The sequence below is a fragment of the Hipposideros armiger genome, unplaced genomic scaffold (genome assembly GCF_001890085.2).
Source record: "Hipposideros armiger isolate ML-2016 unplaced genomic scaffold, ASM189008v1 scaffold_429, whole genome shotgun sequence".
Lineage (NCBI taxonomy): Eukaryota > Metazoa > Chordata > Mammalia > Chiroptera > Hipposideridae > Hipposideros > Hipposideros armiger.
This window is the reverse complement of record NW_017731779.1, coordinates 1519665-1546600: the sequence shown is the minus strand read 5'-3', so window position 1 is coordinate 1546600 and position 26936 is coordinate 1519665. Positions and strand designations below refer to the sequence as shown.

General features: G+C 39.7%; 1 protein-coding gene and 1 pseudogene across 1 annotated transcript in view; one reads left to right on the top strand and one right to left on the bottom strand.

Moving 5' to 3' along the window:
* PLGRKT (plasminogen receptor with a C-terminal lysine) overlaps nucleotides 1-26150 on the bottom strand; it is a 42137-nt gene extending 15987 nt beyond the window's left edge. Inside the window, exons 1-2 of the mRNA XM_019664715.1 lie at nucleotides 25932-26150; nucleotides 22597-22683 (exon numbers count right to left, since the gene is read on the bottom strand). Coding sequence (XP_019520260.1) covers nucleotides 22597-22677 — 81 coding nt within the window. The 5' untranslated portion in view covers nucleotides 22678-22683; nucleotides 25932-26150. The remainder of the gene's footprint in view (nucleotides 1-22596; nucleotides 22684-25931) is intronic.
* On the top strand, nucleotides 6636-7596 carry LOC109394558 (tubulin epsilon chain pseudogene; annotated as a pseudogene).
* Nucleotides 26151-26936: the final 786 nt, after the last annotated feature.

Here is a 26936-nt window from a genome sequence, read left to right as displayed (position 1 = left end):
AAATTAAACAATTACCATATGACCCAGTAATCCCACTTCTGAGAATATACCCTAAAGCAATGAAAGCAGGGACTCAATTAGATAATTTGTACACCCATGTTCATAGCAGCCAAAGGTGGAAGCAACCCAAATGTTCATCAACAGTTGAATGAATAAACAAAATGTGGCATATACATACGATGGAACATTAGAAACTTGAGAACATTATACTAAATGAAATAAGGCAATCACAAAAGAACAACTATTATATAATTCCACTTCAATGAGCATGTATAGTAGTCAAATTCATAGAGGCAGAAAGTAGAATGGTGGCTGCCAGGGGCTGTTGGGAGAGGGGAGTGGACGGTTAGTATTTGATGGGTTAGAGTTTCAGTTGGGGAAGATGACAATGTTCTGGAAATGAAAGGTGGCGATGGTTGCTCAAGTGAGAGGGGTTAAGAGTGTGAGCAATCAGACTGCCTACACTTGAGTCCTGATGCCACCACTTATTAACATTGTGCCCTTGGGAAGGTCACTTAATCTCTCTGTATCTCAGCTTCCTCATCTGTAAAATATGGAAAATAATAGTATGTACCTCATGGGGTTGTCTTGAGGACTTCATTATTAATGAGAATAGCATGTAGAAATAATACAGCCTTATAGCTGAATTTAGAAACATCTATTAAAATTTAAAATGTACCTATCCTTTTATTTAGCAATTCCACTTTTGAGCAGAGTCAATACTCAAAAACTAGTTGCTTTTTCTGTTCTTCTTATCATCATCATCTTTCCTGTGCAGCTATATATTCTGATGTGGAAAAATCTGTATGGTATATTGTTAGATGAAAAAAGCAAGGTGTAGAATAGTGTATAATATACTATCATTTGTCACTTGTGTAGACACACACACACACATACACACACACACATAATTGTATTCATATATGCCTCACTATGTATATACTGTCTCTGAAGACTGTTAAAAAAAACTGGTAGTGTAATTGCATCTGAGGAGATGAACTAGATGGCTGGGGACAGGGGTGGAAGGAAGTTTTCACCATATACCCTCTTGTTCTTTCAGAATTTTGTGTGATGTGCACATACTAACTACTCAAATATTTATAATTTTTTATAAAGAAAGAAAACAAAGCCCTTTAAAGCCCATTCAGACTGAACTGCACTTGGGTGTCTGGAAAGCCAGCTGTCTGTTTCCCTGCCCAAGAGAAGGGCAGTGGAGAAGGGAGTAATGGAATACAATGGTATATTCTGCAGCCTTAATGATGACTGTCCACATTGTGAAAGCTGTCCACAGCATTGGAAAGTACTTAGACACAGTATCAAATGCAAAAAGTATTGATATAAAACTTTACATAGAGTATTGATTGCAGTTAGGTAGACCAACAAAATGTAGCACAGAAAAAAAGACTAGGAGAAATGTTAAGTAAGATTGTGTCAGGGCCATAGCTATGCTAGTATTGTCTTCCTTCTACACATATGTAAATTTTTGTTTCTGAGTTCTTTCATTTTTATAATGAAAAATTTATGGTAAAATCATGAAAATGTAAGTAGGAATTACTAGGTAGTGAGATTATAGACTATTCATTTTTTCTGCTTTGTGCTTATCTACATAAAAAATAAACAGACATTTTTTAAAAGCATAAATCCAAAATAGTGCCTCCAGTAAGCCAAAAAATTTGAGGAATTTCTGAAAGAGAGAGAGTAGATGTTATCAAAATGACAGTAAATCCAAAGTAGAAGAAACTACAACCTAAAACATACTCAGGGGAGGACCATTCTGCCTATAAGAAGGTTGGTGAAGCTCCAAGCTTGGGGAATTAATTAAATAACTACCTGCATAACTGTTAGTGGTACCCCTCCCTTCCAACATACAAAGAGAAGTGGCTGTGTTTGTTCCTAGTCAGGTTTTCTCCAAAGTGGAAGATCTCTTGAAGGAAGCTCCTGTCCTAGAGGATGGGGTCAAAGAGAAGAGGTGATACTGAGGTGATACTGAGGCAATACTGGACTTCAATAATGTAATAGACAAGGATATGACTCAGGCCTGAATATGACACCGTGTTCCACCCCAAAATAAAGCTTTGTTCTTGGCAGTTGTGGGGTTCTTAAGCCTTGCTCATCCACCCTAAAGAGAAGCTCTTGTGTTAGCTTTTGTTCCACAAAGCCCACAGACTATAGAGGAAATCCATGCCAGTTACTTACATGAATCAACCTACTTCATCATATATATGAACAGGCAACCAAGGGCTACTAGACATCCGAGGGCAATCAAGAACATTATAGAGAAGGATCAAGGTGCATAAAGAGAACAAGTGGAATAAAGGATAAGAGAGAGAATGTAGGGCAGAAGAAAACAATGTAGTGATTGGAGCCGCCTTTTCCTATTCCCGAATGTATCTCTGAACAGAAAATATTAAATAGTTTTTTAGGAAGGACAGAAACCTAGCAGGAAAATACTTTGCTCTCTGAGTAATCTGTACTGGAAGGCTATGTAGAAATAAGTATTACTTTGTTGCATTTATATCATTATTGGTCTTAATGTAACAGATGGAAACTAGCTTGAATAATTCTAAGGTACAACAAAGACTGAAACAATTTATCTCACCAAAATTAGGCACTTTGTTTTATAGTAAGTCGAGGGATCATAAAATGATTCTCATTTTTTCTTCTTCTTTTTTTTTTAGCTGAGACATCCTGCCACCTGTTGGCAGCTCAGAGGCAGCTCAGCTCAGGCCAGGCATCGAACCGTTGTTGCTCAGAGCTCACACTCTTGAGCGAGCTCAACCAACTGAGCCACTTGGCCGGCCCTGATTCTCATTCTTAAAGTTTTAAATTTTGAAGAGTTCATGCTTCATAATAAAAATAAAGGTATAAATAAGAATATTCTCCTACAAAGCAGAATTGAAAAAATTATAGTTTTAACCAAAAGTTTAAAATTTAATTCCATTCTTAATTACTCTACCGAGTAAACTTCTACCATAGAAGCAAATATTTTAGTGCTAAGTATGTACAGGAGGGCTACAAAACAAAATTGTGGGCTTCTGCTTAGTGGCAACAGATGAGCCACTCTTATCAGGAGATGAGCTCATGTACTTTCTTCCAGGAAAGATGAAGTAACCTACCTTGCAATTTGCTTCATCTTGCATGTGGCTTTCTCTTCACTCTACTCAGATCTCTACTCAAATACATCTTCAGACAGAGGCCTTCCCCAACCCCATGTTCAGCCTTAGTGTTCATCATACTGCTTATCTCTTAACATTATATTTCCTTGTGTGTTGTCTGTCATCTCCATTAAAATGTACACTATATGTGCGGTGACTTAGTTCAATTTCACATCTCCACCACCTCGGATAGGTGATCAGTAAATATTTGTGGAATAAATAATGAATAATGAATAAACAAAGACAAGAATGAAGTAACAGCCAGGCATGGAGGGGGCTTGCAGAGATTTGCCTAAACAAATTGCACAGGGGCCGGGAGAGGAGGAGGGGCAGTAGCTTCGGGGGAGTTGTCCAAGGTGCTGCCCGGGGGTTCACTGAATTAATGGGGCAAAAAGACACAGGGCGTATTGGCTAGCACCAGTGTCAGCTATACTTAGCATACCCCCTTAGGTCTGTGAACTTCCCCATCTCTATCTATGCTTAGTTCTGAGGCAGTTGGGGGGAGCCCTGATTACTTCTTTCTCCATCTGATTTCCTTGTATTTAAGGGGCAGAACTGTGAGCACAGAATTTGAAAGGTGGCATAGTTGAGATCTGTGCTTTGTAGCAGAGATTTCAAAATTTTAATGACTTAAAGCTGGGCCTGGAATACGTCTTCCAAAGGCATATAGCGAGGGAGAATTAGGGTATCCAGTGGATGGGAGCAGACAATAAATAAGGTGTCCCCACCCCAAGTGTGAGGTTCTCTTTGTGACTGTGGGGGAGCTGATAGGGCAGCAGTTGCAGTCTCATCTCCTCCCCCAAAAAGGGAGCAGCAGGGGAAGGCTATCCTCCAGAAATGCTTTACTGCTCCGATTTAGGAAGAGTGAGAAACAGACTGCCCAGCCATGGAACTTCAGCTTGCCAGAAACCCGCCAGAAGTGATAGGCTCTTAATCACAGAAGAGATGTAGGGACTGAACTGCCTAAAAGAACTATGACAATGATCCAGGGGTGCAAGTTAACTCTGTTAAGTCATGAAAGTGGCACAAAGTATCCACTGGAGGAAGGAAAACAGAAAAGTGAGCAATGATCTTCCCTCTTTGTAGCACATTTGATTTCCCTTGGTGAAGTCCATAAGACCACAATTTGATTTTGAAGTGATTACTACTCAGATGCTCTAACTTTTCAGTTTGATAAAGCTATGAACATGCTGGCATTTTTTTTCTCACTGCCCCTCCTTACCCCATGATAGAAAGTGAGGGTCATAAAGCAAATAGATGTGCTTTTGGGATCCTTCCACTGGAGAGGGCCACATCTAAAATACTTCCTTTCACATTATAAATTTTAGGCAAAATTATATCATATTTTAACATGTATATATTCATTTAAACATGTATATTTATTTAAGAGAGAGAGAGAGAGAGAGAGAGAGAGAGAGAGAGAGAGAATGGAATGTGAGCGTACCAAATCATGTTATGGTGTTCAGTGGCAGTAGTTTTTTGTCTAATGAAATACATTATACAAAACCACTGCCATTCTCATTTACTGTACACCACTTGTTTCTGAACATTATTCATTCTTCTTTTTATCTATCACAACAGGCAGGTTTTTCTTCATAGTTGTGTTTTGCGTTTCTATTTCTTGAAAGTGACAGTTCTTGCAAATGAATGTTCTAATTGATGTCTTTATTAAAGAGGCATACCAACAAAGTGTTTCTTGGAAGGGAATAAATTTTAACAGTATTTTTTTTTAATCTTGGTTAGGTTAATAGAATTTTCTTTGCCTTTAATTTTCCAAAGCCTTTAACTATGTAAATACTTAAATATTAATCATCTCTTATGGTGGTATTGATTTTTATAATAATATGTGCAAAAAAAACCAAAAAAAAAAACTTTTACCAAAACCCTTGTTAATAAGGTATTGGGTCTACAGCTGTAGCTCTCACTATGCTTTTGTTTGTTTGTACATATTATAAAGATATAGATAATTGCAGAAAGGGTTTTCAAGAGAGGAAAATCACCCATAACCACCCATTCCAATATAATTTCTTAAGCTTTGAAATTTTCATGTTCAAATTTTCCTCAAAACAAATACAGCTTCAAATTAATATTTTTATTTTTGGGTACATAACTGAAAATAAATATTTTATACTATATAATTTGGCATCCAAGCCATGTACAATGATTTAAGAATCAAGTGAACATTCCCATACATAACAAAAATTCAAATCTTAAATTATATAATTATATTATCATTAATGTAATAAACCCAAAATTTAATGGCTCACATTTTTCTTCTAATTTGTCATTAGTAAATATCCTTGAACTGAACCTAACCATGAACTTAAATTGACATCATTAATTTACCAAATAGATTCAAAGAGAAGACAAAGATTTTCTTTATTGAAAATGATCCAACCATTTCTTCTTCCAAGACAAGCACTACATGAAATAATGTGAACCATTTCAGAATATATAAATATTATAAAACTACTCAACTTTGTCTTTTCATCTTTATATGCTCATTGACTAGCACAGGGCCTGGCATGCTGTCATTGCTCAATAAGCACTGAATAAATAAGTCAGTATCAGGATATTCTCTTTGGGGTTCCATCCTTTACATAAACATTAACAAGCAACAAATAGAAATGCCGACATGTCAAGTACAGTGCTAGGCAGCGGAATAATGTAATTCTAACATATTTTCCCAGAAACATTCTATAGCATTGCTTTGCAAATTCATGCCTAAGATTAAGGACAAGTATAGGAGAAGTGGGGTATTGGGAGGCTTTACCATCAAAAACCCTAGAAACCAAGTTAGATAGATCATAAAATAATCAGCTTAGAATTTCAAAATGACGGATTCAATGGAATTGTAATAGATAAGCATGATATCGGGGGTGGGAGGGCACTGGATGGGGGGAGGGGGTTGTTACTTTGTGAGGGTGAAAAGGGTAACTATTGCATTGTTCTGTACACCTGAAACTAACAATAAAAAAAAAAAAAAGAATTTCAAAATGATGTTTGATGCGAAGGCTGGTGCAGGCTCCCGAGTGCCCTTGGGGGTACCTCCCTGCAGCATGACCCAGTTGGGGGTCGTGCAGGTCAGCCAGTGCAGAAACTATTTCAGATGCTGCTTTTGGGATTTGGCACCAAGGGAGCATGCCACAGTGAACCAGAAAGGAATTTATGGTGAGGTAATAAGCGGCTTCTTTAGAAATGTGGATAGCAGGCTGTCTTGATTGACCTGGAGGAAGGGGTAGTAAATGACATTCTGCAGGGACCTTGAGAGATGGATTTGATAGCAAGCAGCTCATCACTTATCAGTTTCTGGCTCAGGGAATAATTGGGCTTTGGGCCACCAAATTTTTGGCAGTCTTCATCAAGAACAGATTTCAGAAAGTCCGCAGAGCACTGTGGTTGTTTGTAGCGTTTTTAAAATATTTCATGGGTAGAGGAACAGATCTGGACTTGGCACATTTCTTTTAAAAGTGCTTAAGGATGAATTCCCAGACTCGTGACTTCAATTTAATCCTTCTGTCTTTATTTGACATCATTAGAAAAATTGACCTCATGGTGAATTCTGGAAATTTGGGTACAACTATAAAGCCAAAGAATCTGGTTACTTTGAGTGCTGGGGCTTTTAAAAAGCGGCAGGAGAAGTCCTTTGATGCATTGAACAACATTGTGGCAAATTTGCTGCTTAACCTAACAAGCTCTGCGAGCTTTGAAGATTCCCTTAATAGGGACATTAATGGAATCAGCATGAACTTAGTTCCTTTTCCTCAACTGCATTATCTTGTGTCAAGCCTAACACCTCTGTATACACTGGCAGATGTTAACATTCCTCCTTGAAAGTTGGATCAGATGTTTTCAGATGCCTTCACTAAACATCATCAGCTAATTGGAGCTGACCCCAAATCTAGTTTCTACTTCACCTGTGCCCTTCATGGTTAAAGGAAATGTCCAGATTTCAGATCTTCATAGAAATACTGAAAGATGAAAACCATCTCTGTGGTTTGTCTCCTGGAATCAAGATGGCTGGAAACCAGCCTGTGTTCAGTGGACCTCCTGCGGACCATTCCCATTCATTTTTAGCTTTAGCAAATAACACATATCCATATGTGAAGCCCGCCTTCATGGAACTTAGAGATTCACGAGGCTCTATACAAAAAAGGCTCATCTTCATCACTATCTACAAATTGAAGGGATGGAGGAAAGCTGTTTCCCAGAAGCTGTGTCATCTTTATTAGCACTCATACAGGAAGATTACCAACTGGATGCCACCGAAAGCATGCCCGTGGAAGATTTACCTAGATTAAGCTTAGCTGCTTTAGGAAGAAACCCAAAATATACTTTTTCTTCATTTCACATTGTTTTTGTCATCGTACCTTTGTTTCATAATTTTTTTGATTCAGAAAGCCCAGTCTGTGTTTTTCATGCTAGAAGTATTTTTATGTGAAAGAGTGGTTCCATTTAATCACAGTTTGTCGTGTGAAATTAGTAAAGTCTTAGTGTACCTTCACTTCCAACAGTTGTCTTCAGAAAAATCCCTATTTTTTATAATTGAGAGAACAGAGTTCTTCAGCATTTTATTTATTATCTCATAATTAGGCATTTATATAAGATAATCATGTATTCAATAAAAATCTTGTACAGATATATTTTTCTATTTATTTATAATTTATATTTTTATAGTTTGTTTAAATTTATTTTTCTTTAAAAGTAAGTACAGGGAGGGCCGGCCAAGTAGCGCATTGGTTAAGGGTTGGCTTGGGATGCCAGCTCTGAGCAGCAGAGCCCTGGTTCAGATCCCACATGAGGGACGCTGCGACCTCTACAGCTAAGATGCTGAACAACAGCTCAACCTGGAGCTGGGCTGCCATGAGTCACTGGCGACGGCGTAGGCTGCAGTGAAGCTGCAGTGGATGCCATAAGCTACAGCGAGGGGCTGGCAGCCGGCGTGAGCTGCCAAAAGCCGCCGTCAGCGGCCGTCCAGTGGCCGGCAATGGATCTGCCTCACCCAGGAAGAGCACAATGATAATACCAACATAGGCCAGTGAAGCGATGTCCTCCACAACTAGTCTGAAGAACGAAAGGACAGTAACTTGTCTGTTCCCCTTCCCTGATTCCCCAATTAACACCTTTTAAAAAATTAATAAATAAATACAGGGAGTTAGAGAACACAGTATAAATATTTCTGTGTAATACTAACTTCAGGGATAAGTTTTATCACAGCTATTATGGAAAATTTGTTTCTTCTTTGGATAACCACTTGTTTACACTCAAAAGAATCAATTTACATTTATTTTAACATATACTTGTAGTAAATTATTTTTAAGTATAATGCTTTGTTACGAAACCAGTTAATTTTGTAATAACAAATGTCCATTCCATATTTTTAAACAAACAAAAAAATGATGTTTTGACTTTAAAACCTTATTTTTTTGAAAGGAAAGAAAATTTGCTATTGCTAGAGTTGATTGCATCTCTTTCTTTTGGTGTGTGATTGATATGAACATTTAAGGCTTCATTTTCAAGTATAAATTTTAGTGCTCTATCATCTACTCTGTGCCATGGACATTACTATAAACTCAAACATGGAAAAGAACAAAAGCTCACCAAAAACATAAAGAAATAATAATTTAAACAATAAGTTTAAATGTAGGAAGGGCTGGAAAAATTATATTTTAGATTAGGCTTCTCGATAAAACTGAAATTTTTCACACTGAAACTTGAACGTGGTTGTCTGTTGCATGGCATTTGGAATACAGATCCACAGTAGGAAATTACAGTGGTTCATATGTAGTACAGTGCTATGGCCTGTACCCCAGAGAAAGATTAGAAATGGCTCCTGTTCAATAAGCTCACAAATGAACAAGAATATTTTATCGTCATTTCTTTTTTCAGAGCCTCTTACCTAGTGACCAATATGTACCCCTCATAGATGAAATAAATCAGCATTACTTGCTTCAGCTTGATGTTATATTATTGCTATATGGCTGAAAAAACTAGGTATGTGGAAGCTAGTATTTATTAGCTTAACTTTGCGCTAGGTATGTACATAAGTTGTGGTTTTGTAACTCTCTGTAGTTACAATATCTGTTTCTGGAAGGGGACGTCAATTTTATGAAAGGAGCAGCTGCTCTGTTGTAAAGTCCATGTAACATGTTTGAGTTCTAGGTCTTTTCTCTTTGGTCAGCATAGACTCTTCGCATTTCATATGATGTACACACCCAAGGTGGGAATTGGAAAAGAAAGAAATGATCAACTAGTCAGAGAGCTCAATTGAGTTCAATTGAACTTAGAACAAAGTCGGACACAAAATCTCAATTTGTAATTTTAGCATGTATCTCATATAGTTTTGAGAGCATCACACTAACTCTGTAATCGCCAGAAGTATTATTACAGTTTAATGCATATTAATTAAAAAGTGTATTTTCAGTGGTAATGATAAATGCAGATATCTTTTAAATGTTAGCTAGCTGGTCATAACAACAACATGAACATTCCCATCATTTTGTTTGCATGGTGTGGACAGGAGATAAAAAACACACTCCCTCCAAAGAGTTTAACTGAGAAGAATTTACTTAAGCGACTGTACTCTTTGTGGGCAGGGTTTAAAATAAACCACAAGGGGTAGTGAGGCCCCAAGGGGCTGATAAACAGCAGGAAACCATTAACACTCCTAGGCTAAAAGGGGAAAGGGGAGGACACAGTGTTAACCAGAGCCTGTGAGAGATGGAGCTGTGTAGAGACAAGGCTGAAAAGAGCAATGGCTCTAGGAACCCACTGCCAACTCCAGAGCCACATACCTAAACTCACTGTCTTCCCACCCTCCAGGCTGATGCCTCGCACTGGCTGAGTTCAACCTGAAGCCAGAGGGTAAGGGAGCCTGGGAGATGCTGGGCTGAGGGTCAGATCCCCAGGATGCAGGCCAGAGAAGGGCAGAGAATGACAGATCTAGCAGCAACAGGACAGTAGGTCAAACAGAGCATAACTGACAAAGCGGAGACCCGATTTATATATACTAATGACTTGATTCTGTGTGAGAGAATGGTTTCAGAGTTCTGGTGTGAATTCGAGCCAAAAGTCTTAGAAAGTATTAAAGATGGCAAGTTTTAAATTGCTGGTTTTTTACATTTTAATGAGAAATTATGGTTATGTACAAATCAATACTAGCTGTGAAGTAAATGCTAAGTATTGGAATAGGTGTCAAATCTCTTGACAAGAACAACTGGAAACAGGAAATATTTTTATTCAATGAGTATAATAAAAGCATACTTTAAATTACTATTTATAATAAAGAGAAAAAATAAATAAGTTGCTATTATAGTCACCCAAATTTAAATACATGGTTCCTAAGAGAGAGGAACTATGTTCCCCCAAATTACTCTGGATCTTCAGGACAATGTCTACTCACTACCTTCCTAAATGTGTACAGATTCCTTTGCAGTATCCCACGTACATCACAAGTAAATTGATATTTAGTGAATTCATTTTAAACTCAGATTTTTTTTGTTCTGAAATTTCCTGGGGAAAAAACTCATAACAATCCTGAAATATCATATGTGCAAAAGGAATGAACAGGAAACAATTACTTTTTGTACTAAGGTGGGCACATAGGAATACATCTATGTCCTCTGGGTCAGGTCACAAGAACCTTTTGGAATGACTTATTAGGTTCTGCCATGGCTCTAGAGGGGACACTTGGAAATAAAAGTCTCTTAGTGTCTCCGGGCTGAGCCTTCCCAGTGGGATCAGGAGTGCCAGTGAGAGGCTGTGGGGCTGACAGGCTAATTGGCCCCCTGGTCTCATTACCAGGAGTGATTATCTGAAGTGCTAAACATCCTGCAAGGCAGAGGGGAAAGAGAACTAGAAAAGCACATGCCTGACCCCAGCATTGAAGATGCAGAGATGGGGAAAGATAAAAAATGATGAAGAATGGAAAATGGAGAATGAAATTAGAGATGAAGGAAAGAATAAAGTAGTGACTCTGAGCAAATAAGAGAGAAGAAAGTAGATAAATGGGAAAGAAAGGAACATTTATTGAGCTTCTCTTCTGCCATACAAGCTAGTACTTGGGTATCCTTCTCCCCATCTTAGCGATGAAGCTGAGACTCAGAGAGCCTATGACATTTATTCAAGGTCACACTACCTGTAAGTGATGGAGCCAGAGTTGGCCCCAGGTGTGTCTGATCCTAATGCCTGTGGACCTCCCAGTGCACACAAGGAGAATGAGTCATAGTCCTCAGCAGTCATACCCTGGCCTTAAATCCAGCAGGCAGCAGTCTGGGCCCCGTTTTCTCTTCTAGATTTCCCATTGTGCCACCCCAACCTGCCTGCAAGTTCTGCTATTCTCTCTCTTCCTACTCTTCGGTCTTGCACGTTGCAGAGTAAGAATGTCCCTCCATTGTATGCACTGCTAACAGAGTCACTTGCCACATATGCAATGACTTCAACTGCAAGAATAGTTTTATAATCATTTACAGGAAACTGTAACTTAAAATTTTCTTTTTTATACACACACACAAAAAAACTGGTTTAGTCTGTAATTCATTGATGAACTCCTGAAATACATAAAAATGCACTCAAACAAATGGAAAAACATCCATTCTTGGATAGGATGACTCAACAGTTCTTCCTAATAAACTTATAAATGCATGCGAACCCAGGAAAAAAATCGGCAAACTATTTTATAGAGTTGGACAAGTTGAACTAAAGTTTCTATGAAAAAGCAAACATGCAATAAACATTGAAAAGGAAACACTGAAAAGATAAACTACAATGGTATGTATTAGCTTAATTAGGCATCAAAACATACTAAAAAGCATCTATAATTACAATAGTCTGGTTCTGGTACATGAAGAGACCAATTGGTCATTTGAATAGCAGGTACATATACAAGCTTAGTAAAGGTGACATCTCAAATCACTGGGGATAAAGATGGACTTTTTAATAAGTGTTGTAGCTACTACTAGGTAGTCCTTTGGGAAAAGATAAGATTAAATCCATATCTCACACCATATACAAGAACAAACCCCAAATGAATTAGAGATCTAAATGTAAATAAATGAAACTATATGAGTAGTATAAGAAGACATGGTAACTACCTCTTTAACTTTGGTACAGGGAAAGGCTTTCTAAATAAAGACTCAAAATGCAGAGGCAATAAAATAAAGGATTGTTAATTTGAATACATAAACATTTTTTTAAATTTTCAATGCAAAAAAATCATCATAAACAAAGTCAAAGACAAATGACAATCTGGGAGGAAGTTTTGGCAATATATTATGCAGACAAGAGGTCAGTATCCTTAATGTATAAAAAACTCTTAAAATTGAGGGATAGGACAAAAACAACAACAACAAAAAAAAAACAATGAACAGACAGTTCACAAAAACAAGATACATAAATCGCCCTCAAACACCTGAGAAAATGTTCAAGTTCACTCATAAAGAAATGTAAATTAAAACAAGACCAAGATAACATTTCTTGCCTAATAGACTGGCAAAAACTAAAAAGTAAGACAAACTCTGTTGGTGAGACTTTGGGAAAATAGGCACTCTCAAAATAGTACAACCTTTCGGGAGGGAAATGTGGCACTATCTAACAAAACTACATAGATACCTGCCTTTGACCCAGCAATCCCACTTCTAAAAATCTACCCTGAAGACAGACCTCCAGCAGTATAAAATTTTATTCATTGTAGCACTGTTTGCAATAGCAAAATATTGGAAATAATAAGTACCTGTGGTAGGCAGAATAATGCCTCCCTCCCGCCCTCCCCCCTCAAAGTCCATGTCCTGAACCTATGGCTATATTACCTAACATGGCAAAAAGGGACTGTGAAAGTGTGATTAAGTTAAGGATTTTGAGATACGGAGATTATCTGAGATTATCCAGATGGGCCCAATGTAATCACAAGGGTCCTTATAAGTGAAAAATGGAGGCAAGAGAGTCAGCATTCGAGAGACATGAAGATGCTACACTACTGGTATAAAGAGGGAGTAAAGGGACATGAGCCAAGAAAGTCAGGTGGCCTCTAGGAAAGGTTTCTCACTGTCTGAGAAAAAACTCGCAAATAAAGAAAGGGGAAAGGCTCGAATTAAATGTTATGCTGGATTGGAACCATACATATCAGTATGAACTCATGGTTTAGAATACAGATACTTATAGGTAGATACAGAAATAAGTATAAGTATATGCACATGCATGGGTTAGTATATGTACATATCCTTGGTGAGAGGATCTAGGAACACCTAGAGCCCAGATCTTGATACCATTCTCCAACAAAATGAACCAGGACTCCTTGAATAAGTGGTTAATTCCAGGCCTGGGGCAGGAGCAATATATATGGAATATCTTATGATCTTAAGCAAGTATTAAAAAAAAATGGGGTATGTCAAAAGGACATGGGAGCCAACTGGAAGGAGTTCCCAATAGCCAAAACAACACTTAAGCCATAAAATAAATAATGATGGTACTAGATTATAACCCATAGAATAAAATGTCCATGAAACCATATTTATATAAATAATTGAATAAATAAATATACAGAGAAGGAACAGCTTTTCCAATAAACAAATATAGATGAAATGAAGGAGATAAATCACAGTTAGGCAAACATCATAGTAATCATTGTTGCATGTAAGAACCCACCAATGGATGCTAAATTGAGTGGGCAAAAGATTAAGGAGAAGCAAGATATCAACAGTCTCAAAGTGTCTACCCAAAGATATTTTATCAGTTAGAAAAGAAAAGTAAGTTTATGTAACGAGAGAAACCTGGTGGAAACCACCTTAGTCAAGAGATCAAGGTTAACATCACCAGAAATAAGACATATCATCAAATGTTCTCTGATATGATGCAGTTGCAAAGATACAACAGCATTCTGTGGTTTAGGAATAATATGTTAAAAATGCACAACCTCAATCTAATCATGATAAAACATTGGAAAAATCCAAAGTGAGAGAACGATCAAATAACTGACCAGTACTTATCAAAAGTACTTATCATGAAAGCCAAGGAAAGAATCAGGAACTTGTCACAGAGTGGAGGAGATAACAATTAAATGCAATGCAAGATCTTGGGTTGGATCCTGGAACATAAAAGGGACATTAAGAGAAAAATTGATGAAATTTTAAAAACGTTAATAATTTAGTTAATAGTATTGTACTAATACTAATTTCCTGGTATTGATCATTGTAAATTGTTTAACATCGGAGGAAGCTAGACAAAGGGTATATGTAAACTCTCTGTACTAGTTTGCAACTTTCCTGCAAATCTAAAATTATTTCAACTAAAACATTTCTTAAAATGTGGATTCATAATTATTCTCCATTTAGTACATTTATTCAAGAATAATGACACTTTGGAATGTTCTCCTTATGTTACATATTAATCATGTTTATAGAGGCTACTATTTCTGTCTAAAATCCTCCTCTCTCTGCTGCCCTACATTCTTAATTATCTTAGAGAAGAAAATGAAGTAGAAACAGACACATGGGAGAAGTCTAAAGATTTTAACAGCTAGTCTACTGGGAATTCTTTTTGGAATAAGGAGGGTGAGTGTGTATGTATTTATTATGAAGATTTATAGAGAAAACAAAAATAATTATTAAAGCTATAGGATCACTTTTTAATTAATAGTTTTGTGCCCCAAACTCTATATATACTAGGCATTCAGTAAATGCTGTATCAGTTAATAAATAAGTGACACCCCCCACCTTGGCTCAAGCCATCGAGAACTAAAAATGAATTAAAATTTACTGATCAGATTTATGAAAATAAAATTATAGTTGAAGGAGAAAAAGAAAATCTTTCTGACAGGCTACAATTGGATTTATTGATCTCATTTAAATTTGTGAACAAATCTAAAACCAGTGTGTTCCCCTTGGAGAATTGAGTGTAGAAAAGGTCCTGGACCATATGATTTCACATATGTGGGATATAAAACAAAAGCAATAAAGGAGCAAGACAAACAAAAAAACAAAAAGTCATAGACACAGACAATCGTTCAGTGGTTACCAGAGAGTAAGGGGAGAGGAGGGTGGTAGAGGAGGGTAAACAGGATCAAATATATGGTGATGGAAGGAGAACTGACTCTGGGTGGTGAACACACAATGTGATATATAGATGATGTATTACAGAATTGTACACCTGAAACATATGTAACTTAACTAACAATTGCTACCCCAATAAACTTTAATTGAAAAAAAAAGAAAAGAAAGGGTCCTGGAAACTTGCAAGGGCTAGGAAGCAAAGAATTGACTTGGTGTCTGACCTTTCTTTGTTATTTGTTTACCTTTATAGAAGTAAGTGCCTGTGGTACCTTTAAATAGTAATTATTATTACTATCATTAATAATTAATGACCTTTGTTATTTTACTTTCATTTCCTACCATTCCTAAATATAGTGTACAGAAAATTAAGTCTTAAGGGTTATTTTCATTAACTCCTGTAAGTGATTCCAGACATGTTAATGTCTTATCCCACATTTAAAGAGACTTACTGAATGTTTTTAATAGTCTCTTTAAAAATCAAGTAACTCATTATATTCTTTGAATTTAGACCTAACTCTTCATGATACAGTTAAATATTTCCATCTATTCCAACTTTGGTAGAGAAAGTCCCACAGGTTGGCATCATCTTGAACATTTTTGGTGGTTTCCTCAGTTAGTTCAACATAAAAATATCATATGATCTAGCAATTCCACTTCTAGGTATGTATATACTCAAAAGAACTGAAAAGCAAATGTTCGAACAAAAACTTGTACAAGAATTTCCATAGCAGCAATATTCTCAATAGCCAAAGGTGAAAAAAAAAAAACCAAAAACTGTAATGTCCATGAACCAATGAATGGATAAATAAAATGTGGTGTATCATACAACGTAATGTTATTTAGCCATAAATAGGAATGAAATACTGATACATGCTACAATATAGATGAATCCTGGAAAGATTATGCAATGTGAAAGAAGTCAGATGCAAAAGACCATATGTGATATGATTCATTTATATGAGATGTCCAGAATAGGCAAATCCACAGAGGCAGAAAGCAGCGTAGCGGTTGCCAGGGGCTGGGGGAAGTGGGAAGGTGGGAAGTGACTACTTAATGGGGACGGAGTTTCCTTTTGGGGTGATGAAAATATTATGGAGTTAAATAGTAGTAATGGTTGCACAGCAATGTAAATGTACTAAATGTCACTAAATTGTACACCTTAAAATGGTGAATTTTATATTATGTGTATTTTACCACAATAAAAAAATGAAACTTAGGAGAATGATTTATAGGGGAGAGCTACAGGGAGGCTAAGAACAGATAGTGGGGAATGGGAAGATGACTGTAAATCCAAGCACAAGATGATTGTAAATACAAGCCTTCCTTGTAGCCCCCATTGTCGGTGAACTTGTGTTGATAATTCTACCTCTTTTTTTCAAGGCACTTCCTGGCTAAGTCCCCTGATACTTCTAGTTCTTAAGCCAACTCCCAGTTGCTTATCCTCCTACCTACAGATATAGAGTTGGCTGCTTTCCTCTCCTCTTCACTACCTACTCTACGTTTTGGGTTCTTTGTTACAAGACTCTTTATAAAGCAAACACTGTATTTTCTTGCTTTATTTCTTCTATTTACCCTTTTTATTGAGGGGCCATCTATTGAGGAAAAGAGCCAAAGATCATAGTATGTTAGAGATATTAGTAGGCATGGTATTTCAATCAGGATTTTAAAAAATCTTCCCTTTGAAGAACTTACAAAGACATGTTGTCTTCCACCTTAGTGGCCCATTCCTTCCATTTGTAGAGTCCTGCTCAGTCCTCGGGGCTCTGCGACATGAGGTGAATTTCAGCCCAGCTTTAGTTGCTTGTGTTCACTTAACATGTCAGGAGGAACCCATAGGTCGCTTCAGGGGTATTGTGAGAACATAATTCTTCAATTTAGTGATGGGGGTCATTGGTGTTCATTTTATTATGCTTCAAAATTTATAAATATATTCTCGTGTATGTATCAAATATTTCATGATGCTTTTTTGTTTTTCAAAAAGAAGAATAGCTCTAAACCCTAAGAATGATGCTCGAAGTTTAATTCCTTTGAATGGGGAACATTCAAGGACCAAGTCAATCTCCCAAAACGGCTGTGGAGGAGTGTGTTTCTCCTTAGGCTTCCCCAGTTAGGATCAGGACTCAAGTCGCTTTAGGGTTGGAAAGCTGCTTCAACCATGATGTTCTATTATATATATTCTTTGTCTCCTTGCTTGAAATTAGAAGATAAGTAATAAAGTATACGATCAACAAGGAAAAACTAATCATCTTAACCGACACATATGTTGGGAGAATCAATCGACACTGGCCCTGAGCACTCTTGTACTTTCTTGCTGGGTAGGCCATGAACGCAGCCCCTGACTTCTCGTCACCTGGGCCATTTCTCAGGCTTGTGTTTGAGGGATGAAATAATATCTCTTCCACTTGTTGACCACTCATCATAAAAGTAGTAGATTCCACAGCTCACTGTTCCTCGATTAAGTCAGAAACCCACTGCATCCACCTCGGTGTCCTAGTAGGCACACCTCCATCTCTTCCATGGGGTTTGGGGTGCATAGAAAATACCTCATTTTCATGCTGCCAGCATCCATGAAACACTAACGGGCTAATTGGTTAACTTGCAAACAGGGAAAAATCCCAGACCCTTCACAGGGCCTGCCTGTTTTGGTGACAAAGATAGGATGCTGATAGAGACACGGCATTCTGAAAGAGGAAGGACAAGAGCCCTCACTGGCAGGTTATTGGATGTGAGAAGACGCTCTGAAATCTGGTAGGAAATGCTCTCGCCTAGGTGGTGGTGAGGGTGGGAGGGTAGAATAAGGGTCTCTCACTGTCCTATGTGTTAAATGAGGCTGAGCAACAAAAGATAGGGTCGAAACAGGCCATCCAGCTGGTGCTTTGGCTGTGGCATATGCTCCTCTGGGGTGGGAGAAGGAAGCATGTTACCATGACAGTGGGGCAGCAAGCCACACACCCGACAAGAGATAGGCAATATGGCTGCAGCGGATGGGTCAGGGCATCCACAAAGCTGAAACAATGGTGTCAGCATTGAGGTTACAGAACTTTGGGCAGACTGAAAACATCAGAACCTAGTGGTGGGAGGCCCCTTGAGACTGAGAGTAGATGCAAAGGCTTGCTTACTGGCACCGAGCTGTTCTCTCCCTCCATCTCTCCCCCAACTTCAGCTGCTTCAGGGAAGAAGGCTGGGTGTGCTGGGGAACATCAGGGAGGGGAGAGGAGGGATTGAAATGTTTATGACTCTGTGGGGTGGAGGTACCCAAGTCTACTTGGTCCCTTACGGCTGGAGGGTGAGCTAAGCACCAGGCTGGCCCAAAGTGCTGAGGATACATATGTGGATGAAAAAGGGGCCTCATACTAACCCTGACAAGCTCAGGGGAGCCTGCATGGTGGGCCCTACAAACTCAGAGACCGAAAGTAACCACACAGGATGGTCTGAACAAAAAAATTCCTAACTAAAAGTGGGTCATGGTGGGTAGTCACATCCTAAGCCTGTAGTTTCTTTCTATTATCTTTTTGCATCTCAGATAACATGCCTTTGAAATTTCAGAATAATCTTTTATAGCCCCTCACGGCACAGCCGCTGCACCAGAGCATGAAGCCACAGAGCCCCTCACTGTTATCTTGTTCCACGCATACCATCTCTGTGTGCTGCAATGTTAATTATTAACTATCTTGTGCCCAACAATGTAAAAGAAGTATGTGTTTTTCCATTTTAACTTTTTTTATCTAATCCCAGAGATATCCCTGCTTTGCTTTTTACCACTCTTTAATCTATTACCAATGGATTGCACATAACTCTCCTTACTTGCCTCTTATTTTAATATATAAAATAAGCTGCAAAACTGTCATTCTCTGGAGCATTTTCTCAATCTGTTGCGATTTTGTTTCCTGGCATATGTCATCAATTTGGCTCAACTAAACTCATAAAAATTCTCTACAGTTTTGGACATTTCTTAACATGGACACAGGGCAGAGCAATAGCACCAGCAGAGGCTAAAAGAATGATGCCCCTGAACCCCAGTGCTCTCTAGAGGCCAGGGGTGCCCAGGGGAGGAAGCAGCAGCAATTCTGCGATAAGGAGCCACAGGACAAAAAGCTGCCCTCACCCCTTTGTACTCCCCAGTTTCCCCCAGCTGAGAGACAGCATAATTCCTGAAACTGTAAAAATAACCCCTGAAGCACCTCTGTTAAACTCTTTGGTCTGTGTTCCCATACAGAAGAAAAATCACCGGAATTCAACTGATGGGGTTCGAACAAAGTTTGCAGTAAGGAAAGGAAACTAAAGTGGCTTTTGAGCTGCTTTAGGATACTGCAGTTGTGTCCCCTGTGTATAAATGTATAATGAAATGGATGTGTTACCTGCTTATATTGTATTGGGTTGTCGGAAAAGTCATGACGCATTTTTGCAACGAAAAACAGAAAAAATACGTCATGACTTTTCCGACAACCCAATATTCATAGTGCTGAGAGGACACTCTCCATTCAGGGATTCCCTGACCCCTTCCAGCTGTTCTAATAGAAACAATATAGAATCCCAGAGAAAAAAAAAACAAAAATCACAGCCAGTCTCCAGAGGCCATTGCTAAGTACAGCAGCGCCACCTGCCGGACACAAGCACCACCTACATCCTATATTAGTTTCTAGAGCTGCCGTAGCAAAGTACGGTACCACAAAACTTAATAGCTTAAGCAAAGGAAATGTATTGTCTCAGTTCTGGAGGCTGGAAGTCCAAAATTAAGGTGTCAACAGAGTTGGTTCCTTGCGAGGGCTTTGAGGGAAGGATCTGTTCAGGCCTCTCTCCTTGGTTTGTAAATGGCCAATTTCATATTCACATGGTGTTCTTCCTATACGAGTGTTGCTGTGTCCAAATTTCCACCTTTGATAAGGACACAAGCCATGTTGGATTAGGGCCCACCCTAATGATCTCATTGTCACTTAATTACCACTGTAAAGATTCTGTCTCCAAATAAGGTCACATTCTAAGGTAGTGGGAGTTGGAACTTTAACATATGAATTTGGTGGGGATGTGTGTCAAAATTCAACCTGTAACATGCCCCCTTCAAAAATGTAAGGCAGCTGTTTGTTTACTACTGAGTTCTTGTTAAAAATGAACACCTGACCCATGGAGGTCTTGTGTCTCTCAGGCTTGACATCCCCATTTTGGGGTGGGCTGTCTAGGACAAGACAACTATAAGGAAAGTGCCCATTTGCTGGTCAAATTAAAATGTATTTGAGGGCATGGATGGCCTGGCCCTACTGACATCGCAAATTTGCATAAAGTAGTAGCTAACCCTTTGGGAAAAACTTTATCCCCCACTCTGCCACCTGAAGCAAAGCTACTGGCTCAACAGGGCCTTCGATTCACAGAGATTCTCTGAAATGCCTGGGCCGGCTTCACCTTTGATTCAGCTAAGCTGAAAACTGATGTTGCTGATAGTGCTCCTGACGGTTTGACCTCAGCGTCAGCTATGGTGGTCGCAGAAGTCAGGGCTGTTCTCAAAGCTCTGGTCATTTGGGCTGAGGGGCAGGGTGGCAGGTGGGGCAATTCGCCAGAGGCCCCGAATGTCCCAGCACATTCTTGCTGGGTCGGCCAAGAATGCAGTGCCCAGACTGCTCATTGCTCAGGCCATTTCTCTGGGTTGTGCTTGCAGTGAACAACTTTGAGAAAGTAGGTAACCCTCCCCAATCCCACCAGCTCACCATTCGCTAGAAAAGCAGTAGGTTCTCCAAGCCCAGTGTTCCTCAATGGTGCCACAAATCCACTGAAGGCACAGCACCAATTTAAACCCATCTTTGTCCCCTCTGTGGGACTTGAAGGGCATGGGGAGTTGACACCAGCCTCATGCTTACGCTGCTTGCTGTGCTATGAGTAATCAAGTCCTCTGTCTCTAACATAGGTGTCTCCTGTGTTCTGCCAGCGTCCATGAAATAGTAACAGGCTGGTTTGTTAGCTTGCAAATAGGGTAAAATCCCAGATCCTTCACAGGCTCTGACTTCACAGGGAATGATGTAAGAGTAAAAGCCATGTAGTTTCCGAAGGTCTTAGGCAAGGACTCTCTGAGTATGTGACATTCTTGGCTGGTTTATATGCCTAATGTTTGGTCTCCCCTAGGTCACTTTGTTCTGTTACAATAATTCAGTTGCCCATTCTTTCAGTTGTTCCATTCCCCCAAAAGACATCATTATCCTGCATAAGACACTCTTATCACTCTTTAATAGCAATAATAACAACAGCAAAACTAACAGAGAGACATTATTCTAAAGACTTGAGGCATTGTTCTATATACTTTCTATATTCTACCACCTTTACTCCTCAGAACAACCCTCTAAAAGGGTTACTATCACCTCCAGTTTATAGATTAGGAGACTGAGGCACGAGTCATACAGTTAGTCAGGAGTAGAGATGGGATTCAAACCCAGGCAATCTGGCTTCAGTCCTCACTTTTAACCACTCATTAGACTGCCTCAGAGTAGATCTTTCTATCCTAGGGCCATAATGAATGACAGAGGCCCAGAGACCTTTGTTTGAAATCTTAGGAAGATAATGCCTGTGAAACTTTTAACATTTGATTTTGACATACATTTTAAAATAATTTTGACCATGTATATTAGACAATTAAACAGTTTTCTTCTTTGCTTTGATCTTTCCTATCCAACCTATGTATAAATCCAGTGTCAAGTTTACATACTGTTTATTTAAATTTCCTATTGCTATGTAACAGATTATCAAACTCAGTGGCTTAAAACAACATAGATTTATTATCTTATGGTTCTGGAGGTCAGAAGTCCAAAATGAGCTGCTGGGACTGAGTTCCTTCTGGAGGCTCTAGGAGAGAATCTGTATCCTTTTCCATTTTCTAGAGGCCGCCTGAATTCTTGGCTCGTGGTCCTTTACTGCTCCATCTTCAAAGCCAGCAGCATAGCATTTGCAAATCTCTCCCCCCCACCCACCCAACCCCCACAGCCCTTTGGCCTCCCTCTTTCCTTTATAAGGACCTTTGTGATTACATTGGGCCCATCCAGATAATTCAGGATCTTCTCCATCTCAAGTTCCTTAACTTAACCCCATTGCAAAGTCCCTTTTGCCATGTAAGGAAAACGCATTCACAGGGGATCAGGATGTAGGTATCTTTTGGGGGAGGGGGGGCAGCATTCTGCCTATCCTACACTCTAAGCAGTTGTTCCTTTATAGGATGGCGATTTTTACACAAGTATCTGCATTGGAGATTTAAACGAGCCCATTTACTAGATAATTAATAATCCATTTCATCTTGGCTTTGAGGATGGAACCCTAAGAGCATTTTACCTTTTGGGGTCAAAGAGAACATACTGCTGGAACACGTATTAGAAACCTTAACCAATGTAACAGCATAAAAGCTTAACTATTTAAAAATGTACCTGAAGTCGAGCATTCATAAGCATGAACTCCTGTTGGTTTTTCATGTTTTCATTCATAGATTTTGAAAATATAAACCCCATCGTGACCTAAAATGTAAAAAGTCAAAGAAGCTTAATTAAAACAATATGTTCTACATGCATCCTCATATGCTCTGAGTTGGGCTATTGTGAGGTTATGGCAATGTTAAAAAAAAAAAAAAAATCTCTGACCTGGCAACACAGCAAGGATTCTAGTCCTCGCTCCTAACTAGCTGTCTGATCTTGGGCAAATTTAACTGGCCTGGCTATCATTTACTTGCCCAAAGCCCGCTGATTGAACTGGATGACTTCCAAAATCCTCTGCTCTATAAGCATATTCCCCATGTCTCCTGATTTTGCTTCCTACTGTAAATATTGAAGAACTGAATACTTGAAAACAAACAAATGGAAAAAACCCTCTCTTTTGTGAGGGCCAGGGTGGACACTCTCCATCCTTCTGTCCAGTTAGATGAGAGAAACTTTGTTTCTGAGAAGATGCATTGTGCACCTAGAGGACAGGTTTCTCTGTGCTCCTTGCATTGTGGTTTAGGAAGCTTCAGATTTCTCAAGGTCACTGTATCAATTCTCTTCCTGTAATCCCTGCCCCTCTCCTACACATGCGCTATTTCCATCCACCCACTGCTGACATCCCTTGGCCATCCTCCTCTAGCCTCACCTTTGTTCTCCTCAAGCTACTACTGGCATTCTCAAAAGGGGAAAACAAGGATAATTAAATATCCTGAGAAATACAATTTTTAAATGAATATATGGTGCTGCCTATCTTATTTATCTTACTTATGAAGTTCTTAAGTGGGCTGTCAACTCTAGATGGGCCAGAACTCCATTTTTTTGTTCTTAATCCAATCCGGTAGGTATAGAAGACCTTCATTTGTTGCTTTTACTTTCAAAAGAATGCAAAACTCAAAAGTTAACAACTGCTCTGCCCTCCTCAACAGTGTCGCTGATTCTCTTTGGTAGGCTGTTGAGTAGGGTGTGAACCTTGTGTCAGAGTGGCCAGTCTTAATGCTTTCTACTCATGGTTCACAGTATTCTGTAGGAAGCTCGTATTTTCCATATCCTTCTCAGGAAAATTTGGGTTCTGGCTAATTGGGAAGGGGGCGAGCACATTGTCATGCCAGGTGGAATGGGTCAGCCCTGTTAATGGCGTTCCAGGTGAGTGGGAACTACAAGCCAGATCAGCGGCTTTCATGGATTCTGGCCCAAAGATGCACCCTGGAATTACTAGGGCCTCTGATCAGAGTCAGCTTTAGTGTTGGGCACAGGAGGCCAAATCACTCACCAGCAAGAAGAGGCCCTGGATAGGCCTGGGAGGTCATGAGGTTTCTCTCCCTCTCTGCCACTGCCCCCACTCCATCCTGTGACAGGAGCCGGAGGCCACCCACTGAGAGTGGGGAGATTAGCATAAGTTTTCTCCTTTCTACAAATTCAGACAGCCCCAGACCAGAAAGGCAGAAGCAATATATTATCCATCTTGGCAGTCTCCATGGTGTCTCTTTCCCATAAAAGTGTGCAGAAAGCAATAAGTGACATAAGAGAAACATAGCTCAGGCCACTTGCCAGTTCTTATTTTTCTTCTGCATATAGGAGTGGATAATTGAAGTTTTACATATACTGCAAACATTTATAAGGAAAACAATTGTCCTCTAATCCCATTCATTCTCTTTCTCTCTCTCTCTCTCTCTCTCTCTGTGTGTGTGTGTGTGTGTGTGTGTGTGTGTGTGTGTGTGTGTGTGTGTCACAGAGCTATGTCTCTTATAGTGCTCCTATTTATTCAGGGGTGGGATCTCCCCTGAAGTGCAGGAAGAGTCCTCATGTCAGCCATCTAGGGAACAGTAACTGAAAAATTAGGATTTAGGCTTATCTCTTTCTGGGCCTTGCTCTCTTGGGTCTGGATTGTAGTTTGGATGTGTTAGGGAATGTTCCCAAGGGTTAAAGGTAGAAGCCCAACCAGGGAGTAGAGCTTCCCTGTGGTCCTCAGGGGAGATCACACCTGAAAATGAGTGCACCACACCTTGTAAACTACACACTGGAGTTTAGTATTTTCAATCTTCCCCCTACTAACAAAGCCGTTTTCCAAAGTCTGGGAGGTTCCTTAGGGTGTCCAGAATAGTCTCAGTCTTCTCTCTCCCACTCGCAAAATATATATCAGAAATGATGACTATAGTTAATACTGCTGTATGGTAAGTAGGGAAGTTATTAAGAGTTAATCCTAATAGTTCTCATCACAAGGAGAAAAACTGTTCTCTCCTTTCTTTTCTTTTTATTGCACCTGTATGAGATGGTAGATGTTAGCTGAACCTATTGTAGTAGTCATTTCACAGTACATGTGAGTCAATACATCAGGCTGTACACCTTAAATGTATATGGTGATGTATGTCAATTATTTCCCAGTAAATCTGGAAAAAAACAAAAGAAGCAAGAAGTGATCTTGCAATAGGATAGCTTTGAATTCACTCTATTGTATAAGCTAAGTCTTTTGAAAATTTCAACACTTTTATTGTTGGTGACAAATGTCGCAATTTAGACGCTATTGTGTCTCAAAGAACTGAGAATGCTGATTTGAGTCCCTGCTGCCTTCACTTCTCCTTTGATTACTCCTGAGACCTTAAAAAGTGCTCTTTAATGCTGCAGTCTTGCCTCAGCTGTGCTATACATTACAATGGGAATGGGGTATTTCTAAGGAGTGTTGGGGCTGCAAGTTCCTGGCAGCCTTCCTCCGGTCACCCCTGAGAACCTGGATATCCTATGATTCATCTCTGTCCTCCAAATTTCTGCGCTGACTCATTCCTGACCAAATTACACATTGACTATCTATTGTACATTTATGACTGGTTGCATAGTTACTAACATTTTCAAGATGTCGTATTCCATTCAAACTAGCTCACTTCCCCTGCAAATTCCAACCGAAACCTACAGCTTCCGGGAGCCTTTCCCTAATTTAACTCCACCCGCATTCCCAGGACCCAATTACTGTAACTTGGGTATTTCCTGCATAGTATGCTGATTTCCGTTGACAATGCTGTCTCCTTTCCCAACTCGATTACAATGTTACGGGAAAGGCCATGAGACCTTGCCACTGGAACCAACGGCCTCTTTCCGAACAGAGGTTGGTGATACTTGTCAGCACTACGAGCAGGAAGGCCAAGGGCGTGCGCTCACAAGGAGCATGCGCCCAGCGCGGCCCTGCACGCCCGGCACCCGAGCCCGGAGCCCGGAGCCGCAGCTGCAGCCGCGCGGACCCGCCCTCTCCACCCGCCTGCTTCCGGCCCGGCCCCCCATGGCTGGTGCTCACTCACTCGGTAGCGGGCGGCGGAGACGCGAGGACTGGGTAATGGTGGCAGAGGCCTTCAGGCTTGGGATCCTTTAGACAGCGTCAGGAACCCGGCCTCGCCTCCCAGATTAGCTAGCCGTGACAGTGGATTCCGATCCTCAGCCAATCAGCGCAGCCCTTGACTTTTTTTAAAGAGCCCGCTCTCCTCACCTAAGCCTACGGTGTTTTTCTACCAGGAGCCTGGGAGGGGCGGGTCAAAAGGGCACATTCAAAACCGCAGCGACTCAGCTGTGAGATTTTGAGGAGGAAGAGGAAGCAGAACGACATGTTCAGTTAAAGGCCACAGTGAGCTTTATCAGTAACCTACGTGTGTAAGAATCCATGCTTCTGCTCCGCGCCAAGCCTCGATAGACTTTAATGAAACTTGAATGAGCTGCCATTCTCCAGAAATGATTATTAACCACCATTGCTGGTTCTGTTTCGGGGAAGAGAATGTGTCCCATGAGAGGTTAGACATATAATCCAGTTATAAACATTTTTAAGGGCTTTTCTACTTGCAGAATAGGTTTAATGTTGAGAGTGGACAGGAAGCCAAAAGAGGGAGGAGACAGGTCCATGCATGCAGTCTATAAAGGTCAATTTCCTAGGGGCAAACACAAATGGAAAATATCCAGCACACCTTGTCTACAACCTTGGGTTTGTCATTTTTCGGAAGTCCTAGTTCAAACGGAAGAAATGCTTCCACTAGAGGGTCCAGCTATGTTTCTATTGAATTGGAAACTGAAATTGCCCCCTGATTATTTTGGTACCTCAAAGTGATAGAATTAGGAAAACATCCCAATTATGGACGGGGAATTGGGTTCCAGCTATAGGAGGACAAGGAGAGCTGTGCATGACATCCAGAGATTCACTTGGCACGTCTTAATATTCCCATCTGCAATAATAATGACCATTGGATAACTGCAGTAACCTGATAAAGTCAGGACCACTTAAATTTCAGACCACGCAGAAATTAAAGTGTTGCATCACC